General features: G+C 39.6%; 1 protein-coding gene across 1 annotated transcript in view; it reads right to left on the bottom strand.

Moving 5' to 3' along the window:
- FRMPD1 (FERM and PDZ domain containing 1) overlaps window positions 1-19,954 on the bottom strand; it is a 49,110-nt gene extending 29,156 nt beyond the window's left edge. The window contains exons 1-4 of the mRNA XM_047098942.1: window positions 19,854-19,954; window positions 8,758-8,915; window positions 7,772-7,874; window positions 4,866-4,911 (exon numbers count right to left, since the gene is read on the bottom strand). Coding sequence (XP_046954898.1) covers window positions 4,866-4,911; window positions 7,772-7,874; window positions 8,758-8,915; window positions 19,854-19,954 — 408 coding nt within the window. The remainder of the gene's footprint in view (window positions 1-4,865; window positions 4,912-7,771; window positions 7,875-8,757; window positions 8,916-19,853) is intronic.
- Window positions 19,955-26,926: the final 6,972 nt, after the last annotated feature.

The following is a 26,926-nucleotide window of genomic DNA, read 5'->3' as shown; positions in this document are numbered from 1 at the left end:
CAGGGGAGGGGCAGAGAGAGAGGGAAACACAGAATCTGAAACAGGCTCCAAGCTGTCAGCACAGAGCCTGATGCAGGCTCAAACTCATGAACTAGTAAGATCATGACCTGAGCCAAAGTCAGATGCTCAACCAACTGAGCCACCCAGGTGCCCCTTAAGTTAATTTATTTATTTTGAGAGAGAGAGAGGGAGAGGGAGAGGGAGGATCCAAAGCAGGGTCCATGCTGACAGCGTGGAGCCTGATGCAGGGCTCAAACTCATGAACTGTGAGGTCATGACCTGGGCTGAAATCAAGAGTCAGACGCTTAACCAACTGAATCATCCAGGTGCCCCCTATACCACATCTTCTTTATCCATTCATTAGTCAATGGATATTTGGGTTCTTTCCATAATTTGGTTATTGTTGATACTGCTGCTATAAACACTGGGGTGCATGTGTCCCTTCTAATCAGCATTTTTGTATCCTTTGGAAAAATAGCTAGTAGTGCAATTGCTGGGTCATAGGGTAGTTTTATTTTTAACTTTTTGAGGAACCTCCACACTGTCTCCAGAGTGGCTGCACGAGTTCACATTCCCACCAACAGTACAAAAGGGTTCCCCTTTCTCTGCATCCTCGCCAACATCTATTGTTTCCTGAGTTGTTAATTTTCACCATTCTGACAGGTGTGAGGTAATATCTCGTTGTGGTTTTGATCTGTATTCCTCTGACGATGGGTGATGTTGAGCATCTTTTCATGTGTCTGTTAGCCATCTGGATGTCTTCTTTGGAAAAGTGTCTTTTCATGTCTTCTGTCCATTTCTTCACTGGATTGTTTTCTGGATGTTGAGTTTAATAAGTTCTTTACAGATTTTGGATACTCTTTATCTGATATGTCATTTGCAAATATATTTTCCAATTCTGTCAGTTGCCTTTTAGTTTTACTGATTGTTTTCTTCGTTGTGCAGAAGGTTTTTATCCTTTTTTTTTTGTTGTTATTTTTTTTTTAAACGTTTTATTTATTTTTGAGACAGAGAGAGACAGAGCATGAACGGGGAGGGGCAGAGAGAGAGGGAGACACAGAATCGGAAACAGGCTCCAGGCTCTGAGCCATCAGCCCAGAGCCCGACGCAGGGCTCGAACTCACGGACCGCGAGATCGTGACCTGGCTGAAGTCGGACGCTTAACCGACTGCGCCACCCAGGCGCCCCCAGAAGGTTTTTATCTTGATGAGATACCAACAGTTCATTTTTGGTTTTGTTTCCCTTGCCTCTGGAGACGTGTCAAGTAAGAAATTGTTACTACTGAGGTCAAAGAGGTTGCTGCCTGTGTTCTCCCCTAGGATTTTGATAGTTTCCTATCTCACATCTAGGTCTTTCATTCATTTTGAATTTATTTTTCTGTATGGTGTAAGAAAGTGGTCAAGTTTCATTCTTCTGCATGTTGCTGTCCAGTTTTCCCAGCACCATTTGTTAAAGAGATTGTCTTTTTTTCCATTGGGTACTCTTTCCTGTTTTGTCAAAAATGTGCCATACATTTATAAGTCCATTTCTGGGTTCTTTATTCTGTTCCATTAATCTATGTGTTTGTTTTTGTGCCAGTACCATACTGTCTTGATGATTACAGCTTTGTAATACAGCTTAAAGTCCAGAATTGTGATGCCTCCTGCTTCGGTTTTCTTTTCCAAGATTGCATTGGCTATTTGGGGTCTTTTCTGGTTCCATACAAATTTTAGGATTGTTTGTTCTAGCTCTGTGAAGAATGCTGGTGTTGTTTTGATAGGAATTGCATTGAATGTGTAAATTACTTCGGGTAGTATCGACATTTTAACAATATTTGTTCTTCCAATCCATGAGCATGGAAATGTTTTTCTTTGTATCTTCTTCAGTTTATTTCATAAACATTCTATAGTTTTCAGTGTATAGATATTTTACCTCTTTGGATAGGTTTATTTCTAGGTATTTTACGGTTTTTAGTGCAATTGTAAATGGAATTGATTCCTTGATTTCTCTTTCTGCTACTTCAGTATGGAAATGCAACCGATTCTACAACTTTGCTGAATTCATGTATCGGTTCTAGTGGTTTCTGGTAGAATCTTTTGGGTTTTGCATGTAGAGTATCATGTCATCTGTGAAGAGTGAAAGTTTGACTTCTTCTTTGCCAATTTGGATGCCTTTTATTTCTTTTTGTTGTCTGATTGCTGAGGTTAGGACTTCCAGTACTATGTTGAGGAACAGTGATGAGAGTTGACATCCCTGTCATGTTCCTGGCCTTAGGGAAAAAGTTCTCAGTTTTTCCCCATTGAGGATGATATTAGCTGTGGGCCTTTCATATATGACTTTTATAATGTTGAGGTATGTTACTTCTGTACCTACTTTCTTGAGGGTTTTTATCAAGAAAGGATGCTATATTTTGTCAAATGCTTTTCTTGCATCTATAAAAAGATCTTCTTGATGTGTCTCACTTTGATAAACTGTCAAAATCCAAGTACAAGTCCCACGGGGAGTTTGAATTCACATTAAGAATATACATCAATATGAGATGGGAATGAAAGCTGGTGCAGCCACTCTGGAAAACAGTATGGAGGTTCCTCAAAAAACTAAAAATAGAACTACCCTATGACCCAACAATTGCACTACTAGGCATTTATCCACGGGATACAGGTGTGCTGTTTTGAAGGGACACATGCACCCCCATGTTTATAGCAGCACTATCAACAATAGCCAAAGTATGGGAAGAGCCCAAACGTCCATCGATGGATGAATGGATAAAGAAGATGTGGTATATATATACAATGGAGTATTACTCGGCAACCAAAAAGAATGAAATCTTGCCATTTGCAACTACGTGGATGGAACTGGAGGGTATTATGCTAAGTGAAATTAGTCAGAGAAAGACAAAAGTCATATGACTTCACTCATATGAGGACTTTAAGAGACAAAACAGAGGAACATAAGGGAAGGGAAACAAAAATAATATAAAAACAGGGAGGGGGACAAAACAGAAGAGACTCACAAATATAGAGAACAAACTGAGGGTTACTGGAAGGGTTGTGGGAGGGGTGATGGGCTAAATGGTAAGGGGCATTAAGGAATCTACTCCTGAAATCATTGTTGCACTATATGATAATTTGGATGTAAATTATTTAAAAAAAATTAAAATTAAAGAAAAAAATTAAAAAAAAAGAGGACACTTGCTGGGATGAGCACTAGGTGTTATACATAGGGGATGAATCACTGGATTCTACTCCTGAAATCATTATTGCACTGTATGCTAACTTGGAAAGAAATTTATAAATACATACATACATACATACTATTTACTATATATAAAAGAATATACATTGAGAATAACCAAGGTATTCATAATAGTCTTCCCATGAAAGAACATGGTATGTATCTCTTTTTATGTTAAAATTTTTTTTTTTACATTCTTGAAAATATTCTACTTTTCTTCACATTGGGCCCATCTACTTCTTTTCCTTAAAGTTTTCCTATTTTCTTATTTTTTTCCCTTAACAAACTAGCTCTTGGATTTACTTATCAAATTTACAATTTTTGTTTTCCAAAGCATCATTTAGATTTTTGTTCTTTCTTTATTCTGCTTTATGTTTGTTTTATTAGTTGTTTCTTCCAACTTCTTTCACTGAATTTTCACTTGACCAATTTCCTTATTAAATCATAAAATCACCTAAGGCCATAAATTTTACCCCGAGTATAGTTTCAACTGCACATAAATTGTTAAAAGCAGACTTCTAGTTTTAAATTTTCTCCTAACTGGGGTGCCTGGGTGGCTCAGATGGTTGAACATCCAACTTCGGCTCAGGTTATGATCTCACAGTTCATGGGTGTGAGCCCTGTGTCGGGCTCTGTGCTGACAGCTTGGAGCCTGGAGGCTGCACTGGATTCTGTGTCTCCCTCTCTCTCTCCATCCCTCCCCAGTTCGTGCTCGCTCTCTCTCTCTCTCAAAAATAAACAAAAATTTTTTTTCTCCTAACTAGTCTAGAACGGTATAGTTTTGCTTTTCTGCTTGACTTGAGAGACTGCATTCATATTTCTGAATGGCTGGATAGTTTTAATTAAGTTGTTGATAGTTATTAATTCCTATTTTATTATATTTGGAAGAGATATATAGTTTGTTATTTGGGTAATTTATTGAGTTTCTTTGATAGCATAGTATGTGGTCAATTAGGTTAGATTATTAAATGCTTATTGAAATTCCCCATGCCCCTATTTATTTTTTTGTCTTTATGTGGCCAAGGCTAAGAGGTATATATTGAAGTCACTCCGGATGAGAGTTTTCTGTCAACTTTTCCTCCTTGGTAGTTCTTCCTCTTATGACTTGATTATATACTTTTTCCTGTCACAGATAAAGGGCTCCTTGGCCTCTGGTGTTTAGGATTGCCACTTCCTTCCAGTCCATTGTCTATGCCACCCCTTGTCTTGTGATGAGCTTCAGAGCTGATGACACACTTTCATATCCAACACCTCACTTGTCCTCATAACAATGCATTAGAGAAACAAGACAATTATTGTCATCACCACTGTTTTACAAAAATGCCAACTGAAACTTAATGACTTGCCCAAAGTCGCAACACACTACACTTATCTTGAAACTTGTCGTTTGGTACACTTATCATCATCCCACTTTGTGTAATCATGGATCTGTCTCCTTAGCTGGACCACAAGTTCTGGAAACCTGGACCCATATCTGTTTCCTCCACAACACTGATGCGTTGGCTGTCTTCGGGCAACGTTGAGTGCCTGCCTGTCCACTGTCTGGCCACTGCCCCTTCTACCATTGCCTTCCCTATTCATTCTCTGAAGGATATCCCACTGTGGGTTGGGATGAAAAGAATAAAACTAACGTGATGTAGCAAGAGATTTACCGATGTGCAGCGAACAACTGTGATTGAAAGAGAGTCTTCAGCTTCCCTGAAAAAAAAAAAATAAAGAAAGATAAAACATTTCCTCATTCTGGGTGCTGTGTGTGTGTGTATGTGTGTGTGCATGTGTGTGTGTACACACGCTCACACCAAGGTCAAAAAGACTGGCAGAAGTATAAACCAGCCTCTTTTGCCTCAGCATCTTTGGCTCAGCAACCCTGAGAAAGACGTTGAGAAAAGCAATGTTCTGCAAATGAACTGAAGCTGTCCCAGAATACCCCTCCCACCTTGAGGGAATCTTCAAATTTCCACCTCTACCATCTAGTCTATACCTACAGCCACTTAATTAAGTCACTTAGGTTTAATTTAGTCTATATGACGGGGAACTCATATAGTTGGTATGACCATTAGCTAGGTTTATGTCAAAAAAAAACGTTTAAGAGAAAACATAGCAATAACACAGATAACTCAGGTTGTTTTTTCAAACAACTTAGGCTAAACATTTCACTAAAATTGAATGAATGAATGAATGAATGAATGAGTGTGTATTTCACATAAATCAGATAAAAGCCAATCAGTTTGTGGTGCTTGGGCACACAAGGTCAGTGTAATGAGCCGAATCACATATCAAGATACTATACATTTCTGTCTTGTTATTATGTCTTAGATTCCAAAAATGATAAAAGTCAACCAGACAACGGCCTAACTTCCATCTTGTATTAGAGGAGAGAACTGGAAATCAATCCATATTTTCCTTTTTCTTTGCCATTGCTACATAGAGAAGCCATTTGCAAAATAATTTCATTTGACTTCTTGCAATATGAGCATTTAGGCCAATTGCTGCTGGTGTGTTCCTTCCTCAAATGGGTAAAATCAACCTGCAGCTGTGTCTGGGGATTGCCTCATTTCCATTTTCCATAAGAGCAGGCCTTTCCCGAGATAATCTACAATGAACCAAGGTCCAAGTGCTCTCAAAAGGACATTCAGGCCTCACAGATATTTGGAGGGATTAGAGAGGTTTTGTTGTGCCAGTGTTTTGCTTGGATTTTTCCCTTTATAAGTGGCAATGGCACTGGGAACTAAGCTAAAAAATAAAGCAGTCCTGGGATCCCCACATGCAGTGTATGGCAGAGAGCACAGATGGCTCAAGTAACCTCCCTGCTGAGAGGTCTTCGAGGGCTCACCCTTCCAGGAAAAGAGGAACACCTGAACTTGCTGTGTCAGCGTTGGAGACCCTCCACCATGTGGGCCTTGCTTCCCAAAAGCTTTCTTTAGGCATCTGGTGTCTTAAGCAAACTGACCTGTTCAGCATCCCCGCCCCCACTCCTCACCCAGCGGTTCCTGCTTATCACTCCTTTGCCTGGATTGACCTCCACCTCCATCCACCTTTCAAGGCCAAATTCTACCCAGCATTAAAGGTACAGCTGTATTACTTCTGGACTCCTCTGTTTTCTCAGACCTCCACTTCCCCCCAAGTTGGAGGAATCTGTAGCTTTTACAACCCCTTTCCTGTGCTCCTCTTGACCCACTGTCTGCCCTCAACCTCACAGGGGTGAGCGTGAGGCACTTCCGCACTACCAGTCTGCAGGTGTCTGGGGAGCAGACTCTTTGCCCCACCAGGCTCTTTGCCCAGAGAAGGTGCTCAGTAAACAGACTGCGTTCAATGTTACCTAACCACTCAAATGCCAGTCTACCACTTTAGTTTGACAATAATTTGGCTTGTTAGTCACAGTCTTATCTAGCCTGGCAGAAATATTAGTATCGCTGAAAATCTAAACTTAATTTGTTGGCATTGATCATCTTTGAGAAAATCACCCAATAACTGGGAAAGCACACTTCATGATTTCCATAACCATATGTCATATTCTGGAATGAAATCATCAAATCCTTTCCTGAGGCTGCCCCACCCACTCAATTTATTCTCTGGTCATCCTGAAGCAATATTGGCCTTGGTTGAAAGGCTTCTATTTTCTACAACTTTGATGGATTCTCTATAAATCTTAAGCTGTGTATGCCTGTCTCTCCACAGTGAGACTGCGTGCTTCCTGTATTTTCATTTTCTCTTACTCTGATTTTCTGACTATTACCTATTATTCAGTGTGTGCTGTGCATGACATGCCTTGGGAAATGAAAACCACCCCACTCACAAAAGAGGCATCATCTAACTATCTTCAAGTTGGCTTTCATGGAACTCTATTTCTCATTTCTAATATTTATATTGAAGTCATCAAAACAGTGTTGAAAAATTTGAAAGACAAAGCCCGTAGGTGCCTATGAAATGTCCGTGAGCCCTCTCCTCTTCTGTCACTTACGTTCCTCTGTCTTAAAACCAGGGTCAGCAATTGGTGCTAACTATCTTCACTCGTTCAACTGAGCAGTCACCGTGCACCTGCTCTGAGAGAGATCACGGTCCAGGCAGGAAGTGACGCAGGTCACAACGCCACCAGGGAGAAGGCGGCAGCTGCCAGGTCAGTGAGACTACATATGTGCCAACCAGGCTGTGTGTCCAAGGGCATTTAAGAATATTTATCAAAAGGATTAAAGAAGAACTGACAAGTTTAGCGTCAATTTGGTTCGATCTTTGGCATATGTCACAACAACCCTAGAAATCCTTAATGGGTAGCGTCCACATGTTATTCATAACTACCTTCCCTGCAGAGCCTGGCACAGTGTCTAGCATAGCAGGGGGGTCATAATACAGCACCCTGTGTCCCTCTGTCACTTCTCTAGGCAGATGAAGGGGAGCACGGTGTAACCGAATTCTAAAATGAGGCAGCTACTGCCACTTTAAAGGAACCTGGTCCCTATTAAAACCACGAGGAGATCAATTATGTCATTCCTGTCCTGTCACCCATCTTTGCTCTGTGATCATCTGTGTAACTCTGGGGATAATGGAGGCAATTTAGTACCTCAGTATATCGGCTGCTCGTTCACAGGAAAGACTTTCGGCAGGCTCGTTGTTCATTTGGAGGATCTGATCACCAGGGAAAAGCTTGCCGTGAGCAGAACCTCCTGTTGGACAGAGAAGAAGTAATTGGTGTTCATGCCAGGAGGGCCCAGACCCCAGGTGTCACAGCAGCACAACTGAATGGCAGGCTGATCCAGTCCCCAGGGCACCAGCTCACTCCCCGCGCCTCCAAACCCCTCAGCCAGCTTTGGGCTCGCATGAGTCTGTTTCCCTAATTTACAAAATGTGGATAATATACCTACCACCCATCACCTTCAAGGGATATTAGGAGACTGTCCTGGGAAAGAAAACTAGCAGAAACCCCCTGAATCAACAGGGCTGGCAAGTGAATCTATTACATTCACCTCTAGAAAACTATGTGATGTGTGTGTGTGCTCGCGCACGTATGCGTGTATATGTAAACCAAAATTAGATTTTAACTAGACCCAGATCTCACATCAATACATAGCTGATGTATGAAAACAAACACTAGACATTTTCAGCCTGTTCTTCTTCACCATGATACAGCTTATATTTTACAAAGACTCAGTGAAAACACATCAATAATTTCTATTACTCTCTGGCCAGAAACTCTCCCCAGCTTGGAGCATGCAGGGTTTCAGAGAGAAGAGCCAGCGGATCCAAATACTGTCACTGCCCTGAGACTGGCCAGGGAGCCACGGGTGGGCAAAACCCTGGCTGAGGCCAGCAGGAGCCTGGGGTTCAGATCAGCAAGTGCACTTGCGGCTTCCTCCCTCCCCACACCAAAGGAAGGTACAAGGTTCTAGACAGAATTAGGTCAGAATTAGATGTGCCCTTTCTAACTTCCCGGGGTAGCATTTTCGAAATTACATTCTAGGACAGAGAGATGGGACGAGACCCAGGACTACTTCTCCCCCCCCACCCCCAGAAGTCAAACTCCTTTCTTGTTTCCCAGTCAGCCCCTACCTGCTGTGACAGCCACGACTGTGAGGGGTAGGCTCTCGGAAACGTGGAATCCATAGTCCTGGAGGAGGGCGTCTTTGTCTATTTTTACTGTGTGTTTCATAGGGGTGAGGGTCTGGATTGAGATCCCGGGAGGCCCATCGGCTACAGCAACTTTAGCCCTGGAAGAGAAAGAGTTTTACAATTAAAAAAAAAAAAAAAAAGAGGGGGTGGATTCTAAGTGGTGGTCACAAACTGGGACAGCCCTAGGCATCCTGGAAGAGGAAGATGCAAAGCTGAGCACACCCCAACTCTCCTCGTGACAGAGATCAGGCACAAACACCAGGGGATAAAAACACCCAGTGGAACAGCAGCAGCCTCTAAAAGAGAAGTCATGACATGCTATGGGCACTCAGAGAAGGGGAGAGCAGTTTTAACTTTGCGGAGGAGGGGATCAGGAAAGCATTCGCTACCCACAAGAGGGGGCATTGGAGCTGCACCTTGAGAGATGTTGAGGGTATGTGTACGCAGCCCAGATCCCAGCACACAGAAGATGTTCAATGGCCGCTGCTGCGTGGGTGGATGCCTGGATGCATGGACAGGCATTCCAGGAAGGAGGCAGTGCTTCAGCAGAGGTACAGAAGAGGAAAAACAGCGACCGTGAACAGGATCGAGGAGCCGTTCAGTCTGGATGTCTGATGCTGACTAACTGCATAGATGGATTGTTTCTTTGGTGATTTTGTTTCCTTTTTAGCTTTGAGATGAATTTCACTTCCCTTTCAAATTTGTAAACTGTGAGGATTCCAGTAGGAAATGCCAGCTGGTCTTCAGACTCCCTCTACAGTAATCTTTAAAAACATATGTTTTCTATACGTCTAAAAGCAGGTAAGTTGAAAGCTGTGATTTGTCTCTCTCAAAACCACAAACCAAGTCACAAGCTATTTCTCCTATGTCTGTGGCAAATGATTTTTTCCCCTTTGAGAGTCAGTGGTCCTTTCTGAGGAAGGTCAAATGGTGACGGGATGAGGTGCTTATTATTATTAATAAACAACAGGAATGTGGAGGAGTAACAGTCCCCCCGGGGCTCTGCAGCTAAGCCCTATCATTTATTCTCCTCCATTTACCAAACACTGTCAGAAACTCTGTCTAATGCAACAGGACGTCCCTTATCTGAAAATCACCTGTCATTTATAATGATCTCAAACTTCAACAAGGATCAGGAAATATAACAAAATGGCTTCAGGGTACCAAAATGCATGTGACAACCCCAAGTACAAAGCCTCATGCACATTATCCACCAAGGAGCTCCTCAGACCCCAGCTTTGAGCTGATTCAGGCTGTCTGAACAAATGATGACCTGACCCCCCACAGCTTAGAAGCAAAGAGGGGATTTCTTCTAGGCAAGCACATGGGTAACACTGAGAAGTGCCAGCAGACAGACCTAACGACAGGGAAGAAACAGAAAACTGGAAATGTATAGTAAATAAATGTATAGTGAATAAAGCCCATAGTTATTCCCGATTAAAAAAAAAAAAAAAGGGGGCGCCTGGGTGGCGCAGTCGGTTAAGCGTCCGACTTCAGCCAGGTCACGATCTCGCGGTCCGGGAGTTCGAGCCCCGCGTCGGGCTCTGGGCTGATGGCTCAGAGCCTGGAGCCTGTTTCCAATTCTGTGTCTCCCTCTCTCTCTGCCCCTCCCCCGTTCATGCTCTGTCTCTCTCTGTCCCAAAAAATAAATAAACGTTGAAAAAAAAAATTAAAAAAAAACAAAAACAAACAAACCTTTAAAGCTATGAAAGGGCCTTTCCAAATAATAATATACTATACTGAGAGCCAAAAATCAACATTTACATGCTTTTAAAAAAGCAACAGGAAGGATACCCTAGACACTACTCCCATTAAATGCTGCGGGGAAAAATGCGTGTGATCATTATCAGAGAAGGAAAAACAGTTAGAAGCATAATAAGCACAGGAAATGGAAGGCACCACTTGTTTTTAAACAGATGATGATACCTACAAAATGATCAACAACGAGAACTGCTGGTGCTAAAAAAGTAAGGTGAGTGGAGTTGCAGGATAAAAAAACACAGCTTCAAAAAGCACTCAATAACTCATTAAAACAGATTAGCTGGATGTATATTAGGATGTATATTAGGTGTTAGGCATTCTTTTTTTTTTTTAAAGATTTTATTTTTAAGTAATTTCTATGACCCATCGTGGGGCTCAAGCCCACAACCCCAAGATCTAGAGTCCCAATTGAGCCAGCCAGGAGCCCCTAGGTGCTAGGTATTCTTAATCAGCTGACGTATTGAAGGAAGACACAAGGATTGGGCTAAAGTTATGCTGGATTCCTGGTTGGGAAGACTAAATATTAAAAAATGAAAATACTGGGGCTCCTGTAAGGCTCTATCAGTTAAGCGTCTGACTTCAGCTCAGGTCATGATCTCACAGTTTGTGGGTTTGAGCTCCGTGTAGAGCAGGCTCTGTGCTGACAGCTCAGAGCCTGGAGCCTGCTTCAGGTTCTGTGTCTCCCTCTCTCTCTGCCCCTCCCCCACTCATGCTCTGTCTCTCTCTCAAAAATAAACATTAAAAAATTTTTAACAAAAAATAAAAATATTAATTTCTAAACAAAAATATAGATTTAATATATCAGTCAAAAATTCTTCCAGAATTAAAAAAAAAACTTGATAAATTGGTGACAGTACAAGTAGCAGTAACAGCAATGGTGATAATCATTAATAATATTTATTAAGCAAGTACCCGGGAGTGATCCAACATTTTCATAGCTCACTCACCTAACCTTCCCAACAAACCTGTGTGGTGGGTGTAATTATCATCCCTATTTTATGGATAAGGAGACTGAATCTTCCTTTGAGAGACTTTTACTTAAAATCACACAACTGGGAAGGGGGTTCCAAATCGGGGCCCCCTTCTTCAAAGGCTCTGTAGTATAGCTCCCAGTACAGTGCTGGCCAAGTGGGATATAATGCAAGTCACATATGTAAAACGTAAGGTTTCTAACAGCCTCATGAGAAATGGTGGAAAAAAACAGGTAAAACGAAGTTTGACATATTTTTTATTTAACCCAATATATCCAAAATGCTGTCACTTCAACATGTAACCAACAACAACAACAAAATCGATGAGATATTTTGCATTCTTTTTCAGATTAAGCCTTCAAAATCCAGTGTGCATTTCATATTTAGAGAGCATATCAGTCTAAACATACTTAAAATTTTCCAATAACTGAATTGTCAGTCTTTATATTTAAATCAAATGCAATATCCAGGCCCTTGGTCACACATAAATACAAATAAATTTTAAAAATTGGATAACAAAATTGGAAAACACAAGGAAAACTTTAAGCCATAAAAGCTTGTAATTTCTCCCTCATATAAACAAAAATTGACTCACAATGGATCATAAGACCTAAATATAAGAGCTAAAACTGTGTCACTCTCAGGAGAAAACATAGGAGTAAATCTTTGTGACCTGGATAGGATACCAAAAGTATAAGGCACAATGAATATGCAGATAAACTGAACTTCATCAAAATTAAAAACTTTTGTGTTTCAAAGGGCCCAATTAAGAAAGTGAAAAAACCCACACTGTGGGAGAAAAGATTTGCAAATCATATATTTGATAAGAACCTTGCGGCTAGAATAAAGAATTCTTATAAATGCAAACAAAAAAGAAAAATAATGAAAAGTGGACGAACAATTTACATGGACATTCTCCAAAGATATACCAACAATGGGTAAGTATGTGAAAAGATGCTTAACATCATTAGCCATTATGGAAATGCAAATCAAAACCTCAAGGAGATACCACTTTTTATACCCACTAGGATGGCCATAACCAAAAAGACAGGTCAAGTGTTGACAAAGATGTGGAGAAAATGGAGCCCTGATATCATCTGGCAGTTCCTCAAAAGACTAAACATTGAACATCATAAGACCCACCAAGGCCACTCCTACATATAACCCTAAGAGAAATGAAAACATATGTCCGTACAAACTCGCATACAAATATTCATAGCAACAATATTCCTAATAGCCCCAAAGTGGAAACAGTCCAAATGTACATCACCTGATGAAATAACAAAGAAAATATTCCACAGCACATTATTTAGCAACAAAATATGAATACATGCTGAAATATGGATATACTTTGAACACATTATGCTAAGTCAAAGGAGCCAGCCACAAAAACAAACACATACCACGTGACTCCACTTACATGATATATTCAGAATAGGCAAATCTTTAGAGACAAAGTAGTAGTTGCCTAGGGCTGAAAGCAGGAGAATTCTGGAAGGAACTACTAATATGTATGGAGTTTCTTTTTTGGGTGAAAATCTTCCCAAATGGATTGCAGTGACGGTTGTACATTTCTGTGGATGTATTAAAAACCAATGAGTTGTATGCTTTAAGTGGGTGAATTGTAGAGTACACAAATTATATCTCAATAAAGCTGTTGAAAATAAGGCGAATCAGCTTAAAAAAAAATAAAATTCTGGGCGGGGGGTGGGGGAAGGCTGCAATACAAACATATGAAGAATGGGCATAAACACATGCAGTAAATACCCAGACTTCACATGCTAAAACTAAGTACATCGACAACTTGTACACGAAGAAATAAAATTGGTAAATAACATAGAGAATGTACTTTATTAATTAAAGAAGTACAGTCAAAAGGGCTACAGAGTACTATTACATGTCAAGTAAAGAACCAAATGTAAATAAAAATAATAAACCCCTGGGATTTAAGGCTGACCATATAAATTGGATATTCAATTTCTCCAGAAAATAATCAGGGACACTGTAATATGAATTTAAAATCTGATCATTTTCTTTGACCTTCTGTTACCATTCTGACTGCCATTCCTCAAAGTAATCACCCCAAACAAAAAATAAAATATTATTTGTACTAGACTATGAGTTCCTAAAAGACAAGGGTATTTATCTCTGTGTTCCCCAGGCCTGGTAAAGTCCCAGAATAGAGTATGAGCTCAAAACACCCAACCTCTTAAATATTCAAAAATATTTATCACAGCTTCATTTAGAAGAGTGGAAAAACTCAAACTAAATCAACAGAAGATAGATAAACTGAGCACAGTGAAGAATTACTCCAAGACAAGCCTAAGTATCACAAGCCTAAGAACTTTAGACATACATGGAAACACAGCTTAGAAAATACCCTTTCAGAGCATCCTCTAAACTGTAGTTCAGACCCCCTTCCTAAGGGAGAACTCAGATTATTCTAGACATAAATTCTCTCATCTCAAAACTCTGGCCCTCTCTTATGGCACCTCAAGTTGCATTGATAGCTATCTGATTCCTTATATTATTACCCCAAATAGTCTGTAAATTCTCTAAACGTAGGAACCACTTTTTACCCACCTCTGTATTTCTCACAGTGCTGAGTGAAGATCATTTTTCTGCAGCAAGATTTACTTATTGGGTAAATACATGAGCAAAATATTGTACACAGAAAGCAGGATACAAAACAGTAACTCAAATGACTGGCAAAAGGTGAAAATGTACGTATAACCATTAATAAACAGCAGACCACTTGAATGTAAGTAACAGAGTTCAATATTTGTCATTTTCCTTTGTTTGCTTAATTGGATATACAGCTCTGCCCTATGATTAATTAGGACTCATCTTCTCCATGTCCCAGAGCTCAATAAATGGTATCATGAGGACTCCTGGGAAGCATCCTTGACTTTACCCTGCTCTCATCCCTATTATCTGATCGGTCACAACACCTAAAGATCTCGAAAGACGTCCATTTCTATCTCCACAACCAGCATTCCATTTTAGGCCCCCATTACCTGTCCTGCAGACAGATTTCTCCAAGAGTCTCCAAACTGGTCTCTCTACTTTTCACTTTTGTCTCTCCTGAATGACTCTCCATCCAGTACCCAGACTGATTTTATAAATACAACCCTGCTCGGATGTCTCCCCTGACTGAATGGACCAATCCGAAATCCTTGATGTGGTTTAATACAGCTCCTGCCCACCCCTCCAGTGTCTACAACCAAGCCTTTCATTCTCTTGATATTTTTGTTCTAGTCAAACTACTCTCCTTGGAGTTCTTCAAATTAACTGGCTTTTACACAAGCTCTTCCCTTTACCTAGAATCCTCCCTCACTCACCCCGATAACCCCTGAGAGCATACGCTCTCCAGAAATTTACCAAAGAAGTTCAACCCCTACTCTATCTTCTGATTTTGGCATAAATATCTCCTTCTGTTGAACACACCCACAGAACATGTACTCCTTTTTTTTTTCTTTTTTGAAATATACATATTTGCAGTGACGTGAAGGCTCCTGTCCTCTCTAGACTATGATTTTTGTGGCAAAAAACATGTCTTTTTTGACCCATGTACGAAACTCAATGCTAGGCATATAGTAATGCTAATTGACATATGGAGAATAAAAGATAAAATAAACCTTACCACATGGTTAAAATAGAATCCAACTTATGCTTTTCAAATGCGTAGTCTTCAGTTATCTGATTTTTCCATTTGGAAGGGTACGTTCTTCTACAATGGTAGACAAACAAGGCCCCACTGTGTTGACTTATCCCTGCACAGTGTCAGTGGCTTTGGCCCAAAGTCTGGATTTGACATTTTCCCCCACAGGCCACATTTCAGCTTTTGTTTGGAAGGGGATTGCTTGAGAACATGACCAAACCATGGCCTCTCCTCACAAAGAATGTTTAATATTTGACAGGGAGCTGAAGGAAATGATCTCTGCAGCAAAATTTCCTCCTCTGAAGCATCTTATAAATATCAAACTGAGCACTGATAATTCAAAAACTTATGTCTGGTTCCTCTGTAATGGCTTCGAACCATAAATCTGAGATCATTTCTATGATTTTACACTGGAACAGCGTAAGACCTGTGGCTCCACAATGGAATTCCTGCCAGATAGCTGGATTTGGCCTACGGTAGGACTAGAAAAAAAAATGTTACATTTATCTTGAAAGTAGTCTAGAGTAGACAAATTCTATATTTTATGGGTCATTAGTTCATACTGAATTGATCAATGCTGAAAAGGAAAAAATACCACATGGAAATAGATTATGCTTCTGATATTCTCTGGCTTTTTATCTGCTCTCTGTTACATCAGAAAATATATTTTACTTCTATGCTGTAACAACAAAGAACTCACCTTTGAGTCCAGCAGGATGTGGAGAAACTGTTTTGAATCTATGTTTAAACACTGCATTATGTGTTCAGCTTGAATGATTTTAAAAGCTAAAGTCTGTTATAAGGTGGATTTTTAATCTAAAGTGTATTCAAAGAAAGCTGAAATAGAGGGAGCAGTCTGTACCAGACAGAAATATAGCGTGTAGTGTAACCATAGGACTATACTTACGGCAGTTTCTAGGGACCATGCAATGTAGACACTGGGAGTATAGTGCTATAGGGTGAAGGCCTACAGTTGAGAGAAGTAGTTATTCCATTATTACGTTAAAAAGGAGATTTAGGGGGCGCCTGGGTGGCGCAGTCGGTTAAGCGTCCGACTTCAGCCAGGTCACGATCTCGCGGTCCGGGAGTTCGAGCCCCGCGTCAGGCTCTGGGCTGATGGCTCAGAGCCTGGAGCCTGTTTCCGATTCTGTGTCTCCCTCTCTCTCTGCCCCTCCCCCGTTCATGCTCTGTCTCTCTCTGTCCCAAAAATAAATAAAAAACGTTGAAAAAAAAAATTAAAAAAAAAAAAAAAAGGAGATTCAGAAGATAATGACAACTCTGAAGGTGCAGTGCAGGAACCTTCCAGCCTGTTCTCAGACCTCCCCAATTTTGCCTAGGGTCAAGAAGCTATAAAAAACTGGTTGTCAAAAAAAAAAAAAAAAACTGGTTGTCTGGAATGGTCTTTCTACATCACTAGGAATATGAGAAGGGCCAAGTAAGGCCATCCCTATAATTAGGAAATAGTTGTATGGTTGCAATGAACAGGGAAATTTGGAAAACATGTAAAACCAACAGGAAGGGCTTCTGACACAAAGATGTCACGATACGTGTATACGTGCACACAAGTATGTGAGTACATGTGTGCCTGTGTGTGCGTGTGTGTGTGTGTGCATGTGTCTACAACATGTATGTGTGTGTTCATTAGCATTAAGATTCAAGTTGAGTTGAGGGGCACCTGGGTGGCTCAGTTGGTTAAGCATCTGACTTCCTCTCAGGTCATGATGTCATGGTTTGTGGGTCTGAACCCCGTGTCCGCCTCTCCACTGTCAGTGCTGTCAGCACAGAGCCTGCTTTAGATCTTCTGTCCCTGTCTCTGCCCCTCTCCCGCTCTCTTTCGCCCTCAAAAATAAATAAACATTAAAAAAAAAAAAAAAGATTCAAGGTAAGTTGAAAGGAATCTTTTTAAGCCCTGAGGATAAAACCCAGCACCAAGAAGGCTCCAAGTTGCATTAAGCTCTTCATGTTTCTTTAAATCTTGCTCAGGGGCGCCTGGGTGGTTGAGCATCTGACTTTGGCTCAGGTCATGATCTCACAGTTCATGAGTTCAAGCCCCATCTCAGGCTCTGTGTAGACAGCTCAGAGCCTGGAGCCTGCTTCGGATTCTGTGTCTCCCTCTCCCTCTCTGCCCCTCCCCCGCTCAAGTTCTCCCTCTCTCTATAAATAATAAATAAATATTAAAACAAATTTTTTTAAACTACAATGAGATACCACTTCACCCATTCTAGGATGGCCACAATAGACAAGGAAAAGATACTAACAAGTGTTGGCGAGGACGTGGAGACACTGGCACCCTCATACACTGCTGGTGGAAATGTAAAATGGTATAGCCACTTTGGAAACAGTCTGCCAGTTGCTCCAAAGGTTAAATACTAAGTTACCATGTGACTCATCTATACCACTCCCAAGTATATACCCAAGAGAAATGAAAACATATGTTTAAACTAAAACTTTTACACACACATTCATAGCAGCATTATTCATAATAGCCCCAAAGTGGAAACAGCCCGTGTATATTAACTGATGAATGGACAAAGAAAATATTCCATACTGGAATATTACTTGGCAATAAAAATGAAATACTGATACATGCCATAACATGGATGAAACTTGTCCACATAATGCTAAGTTAAAGAAGCCAGGCACAAAAGACCACGTATTATATAATTCCATTTATGTGACATATCCTGGATAAGCAGATCCATGGAGACAGCAAGTATAGGAGTGGTGGCCTGGGTCTGGGGGAAGGGCAAATGGGGAGTGACTGCTCACAGGTATGAGGTTTCTTCCTGTGGTATTAAAAACGTTCTAAAATTGGATTGTGGTGATTGCACCACAGAATGCACAATTCTGTACATATACTAAATGCATACTAAAAATCACTGGGCTATATACTTCTAGTGGGTAAGTTTTATGATATGTAAAAGGTATCTCAGAAAAGACATTGGATAAAAAAAACTTCCTACAGGTCAGTGTCGCCTTTTATTTACATTCTGTGAGAAAAGCAGGATATTAGAGAGTACCAAAGGTCAAATATTTAGGCAACATCAAATTAAAGTTACACAGGTCTCTTCTCTGCAGGAATCTCAGAGCCTTTAATGTGCGAAAATGCACTGTGCAAAATGCAAGAAGTGGGTGGGAGTGGAGTATGGGCTGTGTCACTTCCAAACCTTCAGTGGAGCGGCATAACATAGGACTAGGGTTTGCAGAACTCACTTTAGGAAGCGATGTACCTGGCAGTTTCCCCATTCATCACAAGTACTACTTGACCACTTGCAATCACTCTCTTGGAACTCAATCACTGCTGGGTTGAACAGGCGAGGCCACTACTTTCCCTGCGCTCATAGGGCCTACTGTCCAGAAGGAAAAAAAGAGATGTGCTCAAATAAGTTGAACATATCAGGAGGAGCACCCTGCCGATGCTACCAATCAAATACTATGGGGTCCCATGGGAGTGGTTAAGTCTAAGGAACATTTCATGGAAGACCCAATGGTTCAGCCAGACCTTGAACTGTGGGTGGGTTCTGTATGCATGAAGTTGGGAGGAAGGGATCTGGCACAGGAGCCCCGGTCTAAGGGGTGAAAGGAGAAGAGGGGTTGCTTATAGTAGGGGAACAATGAATAATAGTTCATTTTAGCTGGAGTATGATGTGAATGAAACGGAGTAGTAAGACAAATAGCTGTAAAGTACTAGGGGTCAATCACGGAGAGCCTTGAATGCCTAACCAAAAATGTTAAAACGTATCCTGTAAGAAATAGGGACCCATCAAAGATTTCTGAACACGGGGTGGGGATGATCGTAAACAAGACTGTCTCTGGGCCTCAGGTGTTTCACCTGTGACACGGGGCTAATTCTACCAGCCTTATCTCACCACAGTGTGTGAGGATCGGAGCCCTTGGCCACAGGGCAGTGTGGTTCTGAGCAAGGGTTATTGCTCAGCAGCACAACAGCTGTTTCCAGTTCCTTTGGAAGAATGTGTGCCTCAGAAACACCTGACACATGATATTTCATCTCTGTGGCAGGGCCAGATGGGAAATCTGAGATGGAAAATGAACACTTCGAAACAGAACATATTTTAAGTTCTCTTGTAGCAGTCAAATCAGATCTGTATTTGATTTCATTTTATTTTGTTTAGAATGAAATAGGGACTGCAAGGAAGGAACAGCTGCTGGAAACAAAGACAGGGAAAGAGTATAAACAGCAGATCTCCTGACCCTCACATCAAGGACTAAGACAAGGGGTGTGTGTGAGACAGAGAGAGACAGAAATGTGTGAGTGTCTGTTCAAGAGTATGTGGGTGAGTATATTCCAGAGAGTATGTGCACATGAGTGTGAGTATGTATGAAGTGTGTTTGTGTGTGTAAGTCCATTTGTGTGCGAGTGTTTGTAAATGTGTGTATGAGTTTGGTGTGAGTGTACATTGTGGGTGCATAGTGAGAGACACCAAGGGAAGAGGTGGAAGGGGACAGACGGAAAGGCACTCCGGCAAAACTGCCGATCTGTTTATGCTTCCCCCCACCATACGGGGTAAAAACAAAGCAAACTGGAGACTGATCCCCGAGTGCTGCCAAGACTGGCGAAAGCTCTGCCCGCGGGGATGCCAGATCCTCACAGACAGAAATCTCTGCTGGCCCAGGAGCCTTACCGGGCCGAGCTGTCCCGGGAACGCCGTAGCCATCTTGCCACCATTTGTTCTATTCTGTGTGCTTTCCGTGTCTGCAATAAGCTGGTCTCCAGCTCTTCCATTTACCTACAAGGAAGAAGAGTTTTCTTAAGAAAGCTAACCAAAATATTTGGAAGAGGATCTGACAAATCACTATGACATTTCCTGTATTTGCCCATTTAAGGACATGCTGATCAAATAACTAGGGCTCTCTTTTCTTTGAAATTAACACAAACAGGTCCTCAGTGTCTGTAGAGTGGACAACTTTATAGCTGCCCTCTGCCTAAGGAGTACACAGTCATGGGAAACAGATTAGCTTTCTACATCTTAAACAACTAAAGAGAGGGATTAGGGAATAAAATAGATAAGGTTTCTCAAACTGTGACTGTGACCCATTGTAAGAGACACACCTTACTACGTGACACTGCTTGCTGCCTCCAAGTATGCATGCGTCCCTGAACAGCACAGCTTAGTTTTGCCTGCACTGGGAGCTGCACATACGTGGGAGCATTCTAATCACATTGTGGCTATTCTTCTGATTGCTACTTCTTTTGCTCAATATTTTGTATTTTCTTTTTTTTAAAAGTTTACTTATTTATTATAGAGAGTGAGCATGAATAGGGGAGGAGAAAAGACAGAGGGAAAGAGAGAATCCCAAGCAGGCTCTGTGCCATCAGCACAGAGCCCGATGCAGGGCTTGAACTCACAAACTGTGAGATACTGACCTGAGCCAAAACCAAGAGCTGGACGCCTAACCAACTGAGCCACCCAGATGCCCCGAAAAATCTCCCTTCTATCCTTCTTTCATCCACCCAGTTCCCACACTCATTCATAATCACTGCTCTACTCCTTTTTCTTTCCAGAGTTTCTTTATGCCTATATGAGCAAATACAAATAAAGATTTTATATGTCCTCCTCTTAACACAAAGGATAGTACATCATAAACCTTGTTCTGTACTGTGCTTTCTTCTCCTTAGAATATATATCCTTGGTATCTTTCTACATCAGTACATAGAATGCTTCTTCATTCTTTTTGACAACCCCTGAGTATTATACTGTATGAATGTGCTGTAATTTAAAAAGTAGTCCTCTCTTGATAGACATTTGGATTATTGCCAATCTTTTGCTATTTTATAAATGATACTGCAATGAATTATGTTGTACATATATCATTTCTGAATGTATGCAATTATGTATCTGGATAATTTCCCAAATATTTAATTACTAGGTCAAGAGTTATGTGTATTTGTTCTTTGATAGATATTGTCAGGTTACCAAGAAAACACACATATGCTGGAGATTAAAATTTCATGAAACAGTATATTTCTATTTTTCTATCCTAGTTATTTTCACTTTTTAAAATATTGCCTCAATTCACCAAATTAATTTCACAACCCAATAAATAACCACACAAAAGGAAACATGACATTGGGAAATAAGTATGGATAGAGAGAAAATAAAAATGAATTATAAGAGATTATGTTAACACTACACAAATACATTTTAAAACCTTGATGACACAGATGGTTTTCAAGGAAAATATAAATGATATAATATGACCCTGTAAGAAACAGAAAATCTAAAAAGACAATTACCATAGAACATAAGTTGATAAAGAGATACCCCTACAAAAAAGTCCCTGGCATAGACAGATTCAAAGGTGAGTTCTTACAAATCTTTAAGATGTACCTCACCCTGATAAATTATTTTATTTTAAATATAAACTTTTTATTTTGGAATAACTTTAGATATATAAAAAGGTTGCAGAGATAATATAGGGCGTTCCTATATACCCTTCACTCAGCTTCCTCTAATGTTAACATCTGACAGAGTCATTGTATCTTTGTCAAAATTAACACTGGTCCAATAATATTAACTAAACTCTAGACTTTATTCAGATTTCACCAGTTTTTCCACAAATGTTCCTTTTCTGTTTCAGGATCCAATCCTGGATACCATGTTACTTTTAACCATTCTTAGTTTATTTTCCCCCAAATTTCCCCAAATGCTGTTTTAGCTGTTCTAGACTATAAAAAAGGAAAGCTCCCAAAATCTTTTTGAGCAGTCAGTATAACATTGACATCAATTCTGATAAAACAGGACAAATAAAGTAAAAATACAATCTCTCTTGTGAATACCAAAGTGAATATCATAAATAAAATGTCAGCAAGAAGAATCTATCGGCAATCAACAGAGTAACAGCAGTATCTATCCCAGAAGTGCACTGGCAGGGCACACAAAAATGTAAGCAGGACACCCAACTTGACCACTTTGAAAGCGAGAAATATATGTACTTTTCAGTTAAATGTCAGGCAAATACAAATTAGTGGACAAAAAACAGCTGCAAACAAAAATAAATTCCACTTAGATCAAGGGATATGTCGGTCTAGTTTTATTCTACAATAGGAACATCAGACCTGAATGCTGTCTTTAGTTCTAGTCAGCTTGCTTTTTTTAAATTATAAAACAGAGGGTAGATTTCTGGTTAAATATGGTGAATTGAAACTATGTCTTAATCTCTTCTCTCATAAATTACAGCAAAGGACTATAAAGGCAATTAAACCTATAGAATAAGAGAGAAGATGGTACATGAGAGATATAGACAATGTTGGGAAGATAGAAACTGTTTGGAGGAGAGGTAACTGAGCAGAGAAAAGGAAACAGAAACCTATGTGCTTTCATGGATTCTGATGAAAAATGAGCTGAGTTTTCCTAAGATGGCTCAAGAATTAGAGGTAGCAGGCATGGGAGAAGGCAGGGATAAAGCATAGGGCTGGAAATATGGAAATGGATTTTTATACGGAGCAATTTTACTCACAGGTCCCAGCCCATTCCCTTGGCCCACTAAGACAAGCACTCCTTCTTCGCCTTACTGGAGACAAGAGTCTTATTCTCTGGAGAAATCAAACCAGAGAGCCTCCAGACTTAGGGAGACCAGGCCCAATAGAGACTGCAGGATTGAAAAAATAAAAAGATTAAAACTCTTCTTACTGAATGACAAGACATTCTGCCTCTTCCTTTGCCCCGCTCCCCAAATACTGGCAGCTAGGACTCGACATCCCAAGCAAGAGACTAGAGAATCCTTTTTTTTGAGAATTGAAAAGAACCATAGAAAAGAACTTTAGATGATGATACTTCTGGCAACTTGATGCCTGATCATCATGCACTGAAACCTGTTAATTCAGTGAGCCCCACAAATCATACAAAGTTTCTTACACATGAATGGATATTTGAGAAAAGCCTACATTATGAAAAAATATCAAACAGAAAAACCTAGAAGAAACAGAGACAATGCAGGAAACAGAAGGAAAAAAATCATAGAGCCTTAAAATATTACATCCATGAAACAAGAAGAGGATTTTCTTGGAAAAAGAGAGCAGAGAATGAGAACACTTGAAAATTAAAAATAATATAGGCAGAATTTAAAAGTTCAATTAAAAAGTTGAGAATATCAGTGAAGTCAATGAAATATTATAGAAAAGAGTAACCAAAAGCCAAAGACAGGGAAAACAGAGAAACTTAGAAATGTATAGTATCAATCCAGGAGTCCTATATTTATCTAAGAGGAAATCCAGAAGGAGAGAACAAAGGAAATGGAGATAAGAAAATTATAAAATAATTCAATAAAATTTCCCTGAAAAACCTAAGTTTCCAGATTATCTACTAAGTGCCCAGCATAATAAGTGGAAAAAAAAGACCCATATCAAGAAATAACACTGTAAAATTTCAGAAACTAAAAGAAGAGAATATCTTCAAAACTTCCAGAGAAAAAGATAGATGGCACACAAACAATTGAGAATAAAAATGGCATTAGACTTCTCAGTAACAACAATGGAAGCCTGAAGACATTGAAGCCATGTTTTCAAATTTCTGAAGAAAAATTGCTTCAATTTAGAATTCTATACCCAGCCAAACTACCAATCAAATAGTAGACACATTTTCATACGTTCACATCTCAGACAATTTACCTCTCTTATATCCTTTCTCAGGATGAGCATAGAGGATGTGCTCCAGCAAAAGAAGGAAGTAAATAAAGAAATGGGATCCAGGAAATTGGGGATGAAATACAGACAGGAGGCAAAGGGAACATCCAGGATGACTATGAAGGGATGTACTATGGTAGTGCCTATACATGAGACCTATAAAGAGCAACCTTACAGATTGGTGCTTGAAGACCAAGGTCTTAGGAAAAAAAGATGAATATAGATTATCTTATGTGTTTCTTCAGAAAAATTCACTGAGAAGCTGTTGGAGGGTATGAAAAAAATTAGCAATAGGTACATGGAAAACTAAGCAAATAAAAAACAGGAAATTCTGAAATACAAGAAAAACAAAAGGTTGTATGGTTAAGGTAACCAAATTTTAGTTCATTACTTGGCTCAGAAATGAACAATATTTACATTGTCATAATAATGTAAACACTGAAAAATGATTCCTCAAAAACAGCTTATATGATTTGGGGAGGCTATGGTGAAGGGGAGCTGATGTAGTGGTATAAGAGCTAAAACCTCATTAACCACAATAATTAAATAATCTCTAAAATTAATAAATTATGCAATAGTAATGCAAGCATATTTCTCAGAAACTTGGAGGGAAAAAAAGCAGAGGATATAGCTAGAAGAGTTCAAAGAGGTTGCCTCTAAGAAAAGTAACTAGATGCTAAGGAAGAGTGGGGCAGGGACTGTTGATTTCTATTATAAACCCTTAGTACTATTTTCTTTTTTTTTTAACTATTTAGCTATTGTTAATTATGTTAGCTAAATTTTAAAAACTGAATATATGCATATAGTAAAATACACAGAAAAATATAATGAAAATAAAATCACCTGTAATCATACATCCCAGAGTTATCAACTGTTAATTTTTCTTTTTTTATGCTTATACATGCTATGTTTTTATTAAAATGAGATATTATAATTTTCCCACTTAATATTTCATGAATATCATTCCATATTGATATTTAAGCATTTAGATCATCATCATTTTAAATTGCTTTATAGTGTTATTTTCTCTGGCCATATCACAATTTATTCAGTAAATCTATCATTGGACATTTGTGTTACTTCCAATTTTTCAGTATTACAAAAGCTTTACAACGAACATCCCTATTTATGGTAAATGGCTACTTCCCAGATAGTTTCTTGGGATAAATTCCTCAAGTGAAATTAATGAATTTAAGCGTATGTCATTTTTAAGAATTTGGATGTGTATTGTCAAATTGCTTCCAAGAAGGTACGAGTTTTCACTCCCTGATAGATTTCATGAATACTGAATATTACCATTTAAAAAAATGTTTTTTTAATGTTGATTTATTTTTGAGAGAGTGGGGGGGAGGAGGGGCAGAGAGAGAGGTAAATATAGAATCCAAAGCAGGTTCCAGGTTCTGAGCTGTCAGCACAGAGCCTGATGTGGGGCTTGAACCCACGAACTGTGAGATTATGACCTGAGCCGAAGTCAGACGCTTAACCCACAGAGCCACCCAGGCACCCCTGAATATTCTAATATTTGCTAATAGGATGGAAAGTAGAATCTAAAAATTGGTGGAAATATATATTTCTTGAAAATATAGAAAAAAAGTAAATGTACACATAATTCCATCACATATAAAAATTATATGAAGTATTTGGTGGGTATTTGCACCAACTTTGCCCTAAATTTATACCAATCTCTATTACATATATTAAAATGTATAGTCCACAAAAATAGAATCACTCTACAGTCAGCCTGCATTTTTGTAACCAGTGACTATATCATGGACATCTTTCCATATCAGAGCTCATAATAGTTTTTATTTAAAGTTATATGATTACTAGTATATCTGAACATTTTTCATGAGCTATGGCCACTTATATTTCCTTTTTGTTACTTTATTTTTCCTTTTTTTCCCCTACTGGAATGTTTGCTTCCTTGCTGTTGTAAAAGCTCTTTTATAATAAGGATTGTTGAATGTCCCTTTCCCAAGAATACAAAATCACATCATATTTCTGTGAGACTTACCATGGAGGGTCAAGAATGCAGATTCCGATGTCTGACACACAGAGAGACTAATCAGAAAGAACAGAAGAATAAACATCCAGCAAGGCCCACAGGATATTGTTTTCAAATATCAATTGCCTCAGTCAGGCCCTTAACAGGAGTGAGTCAGCTGACAACTTTAGGATATGGGTATTAACTCCGTTTGTCTTTTTTCCTGATCATCACACTTTCAGCGTCTTTCTATAAAGGTCTAGGATGGTAAGAAGACTTAAAACCAAGTCATGTGAAGACTCATTGAAAAAAAAAACCAGAGAATATTTATTTGACAAAGATTTGGAGGAGGCCTGTCTGATCATGGTTCACAAACCACCAAAAGGCCACCATATAGAAATAACTGCATGGATGCAGGAGGGACATTGCAGTGGAATACAGGGACAAGATGACCTCTGGCTCCTCCCACTCATGCACCTTGAGGTCTGAACCGATCCAGAAACCAGGCAAGATGATATGTGTTATGCTCTGTCTTGAAATTCAAAGACCCAATCACCTAGAGCAGCTGGAGATCCTAAAGAAACCACAGCACTAGAAGATAAAAAAAAAAAAAAATCTCTGATCTCTCTGTTGTTTCAGTCTCCAAATGACTGCAGAAATGTCAGGATCTCAGACATATCCAAAAGGACACATCCAAAAGCTTTTCTATTCCTTTTGAAGGTCATCAAATTGCAATGGCTACTTATAGAATTGTTATGAAACTGCTGCCAAATAGAATTTAGCTAATTGATTCAAATAAACACATATGGCTATAATGATAAGAATTCACTTGCATTATATATCTGGACTGTGGATAAGGTACATGCTTTCATCCAGGGATTGCTGAAGACCAAAGAAATGGCAATGTCAACCAAGCCATTAAAAGCGCTCCCTGATTCAGCAAGGTCTAAGCAGGAGAGTTTAAAGTCAAGAAAATGACCTACTAATGGTTTTAATATTAGCCTCTGGATTGCTGGGCTAATGGAAGAAAGTAAGGGCCCAGATAATCTCCAAACATTTGAATCTTTTCTGCAATCCCACTGCCAAGA

The sequence above is a fragment of the Lynx rufus genome, unplaced genomic scaffold (assembly GCF_022079265.1).
Source record: "Lynx rufus isolate CCGP_SWC_20201006 ecotype Redwood Valley unplaced genomic scaffold, mLynRuf1.p SCAF_10, whole genome shotgun sequence".
NCBI lineage: Eukaryota > Metazoa > Chordata > Mammalia > Carnivora > Felidae > Lynx > Lynx rufus.
The sequence above is the reverse complement of the archived record's forward strand: the minus strand, read 5'-3'. Positions and strand labels throughout refer to the sequence as shown.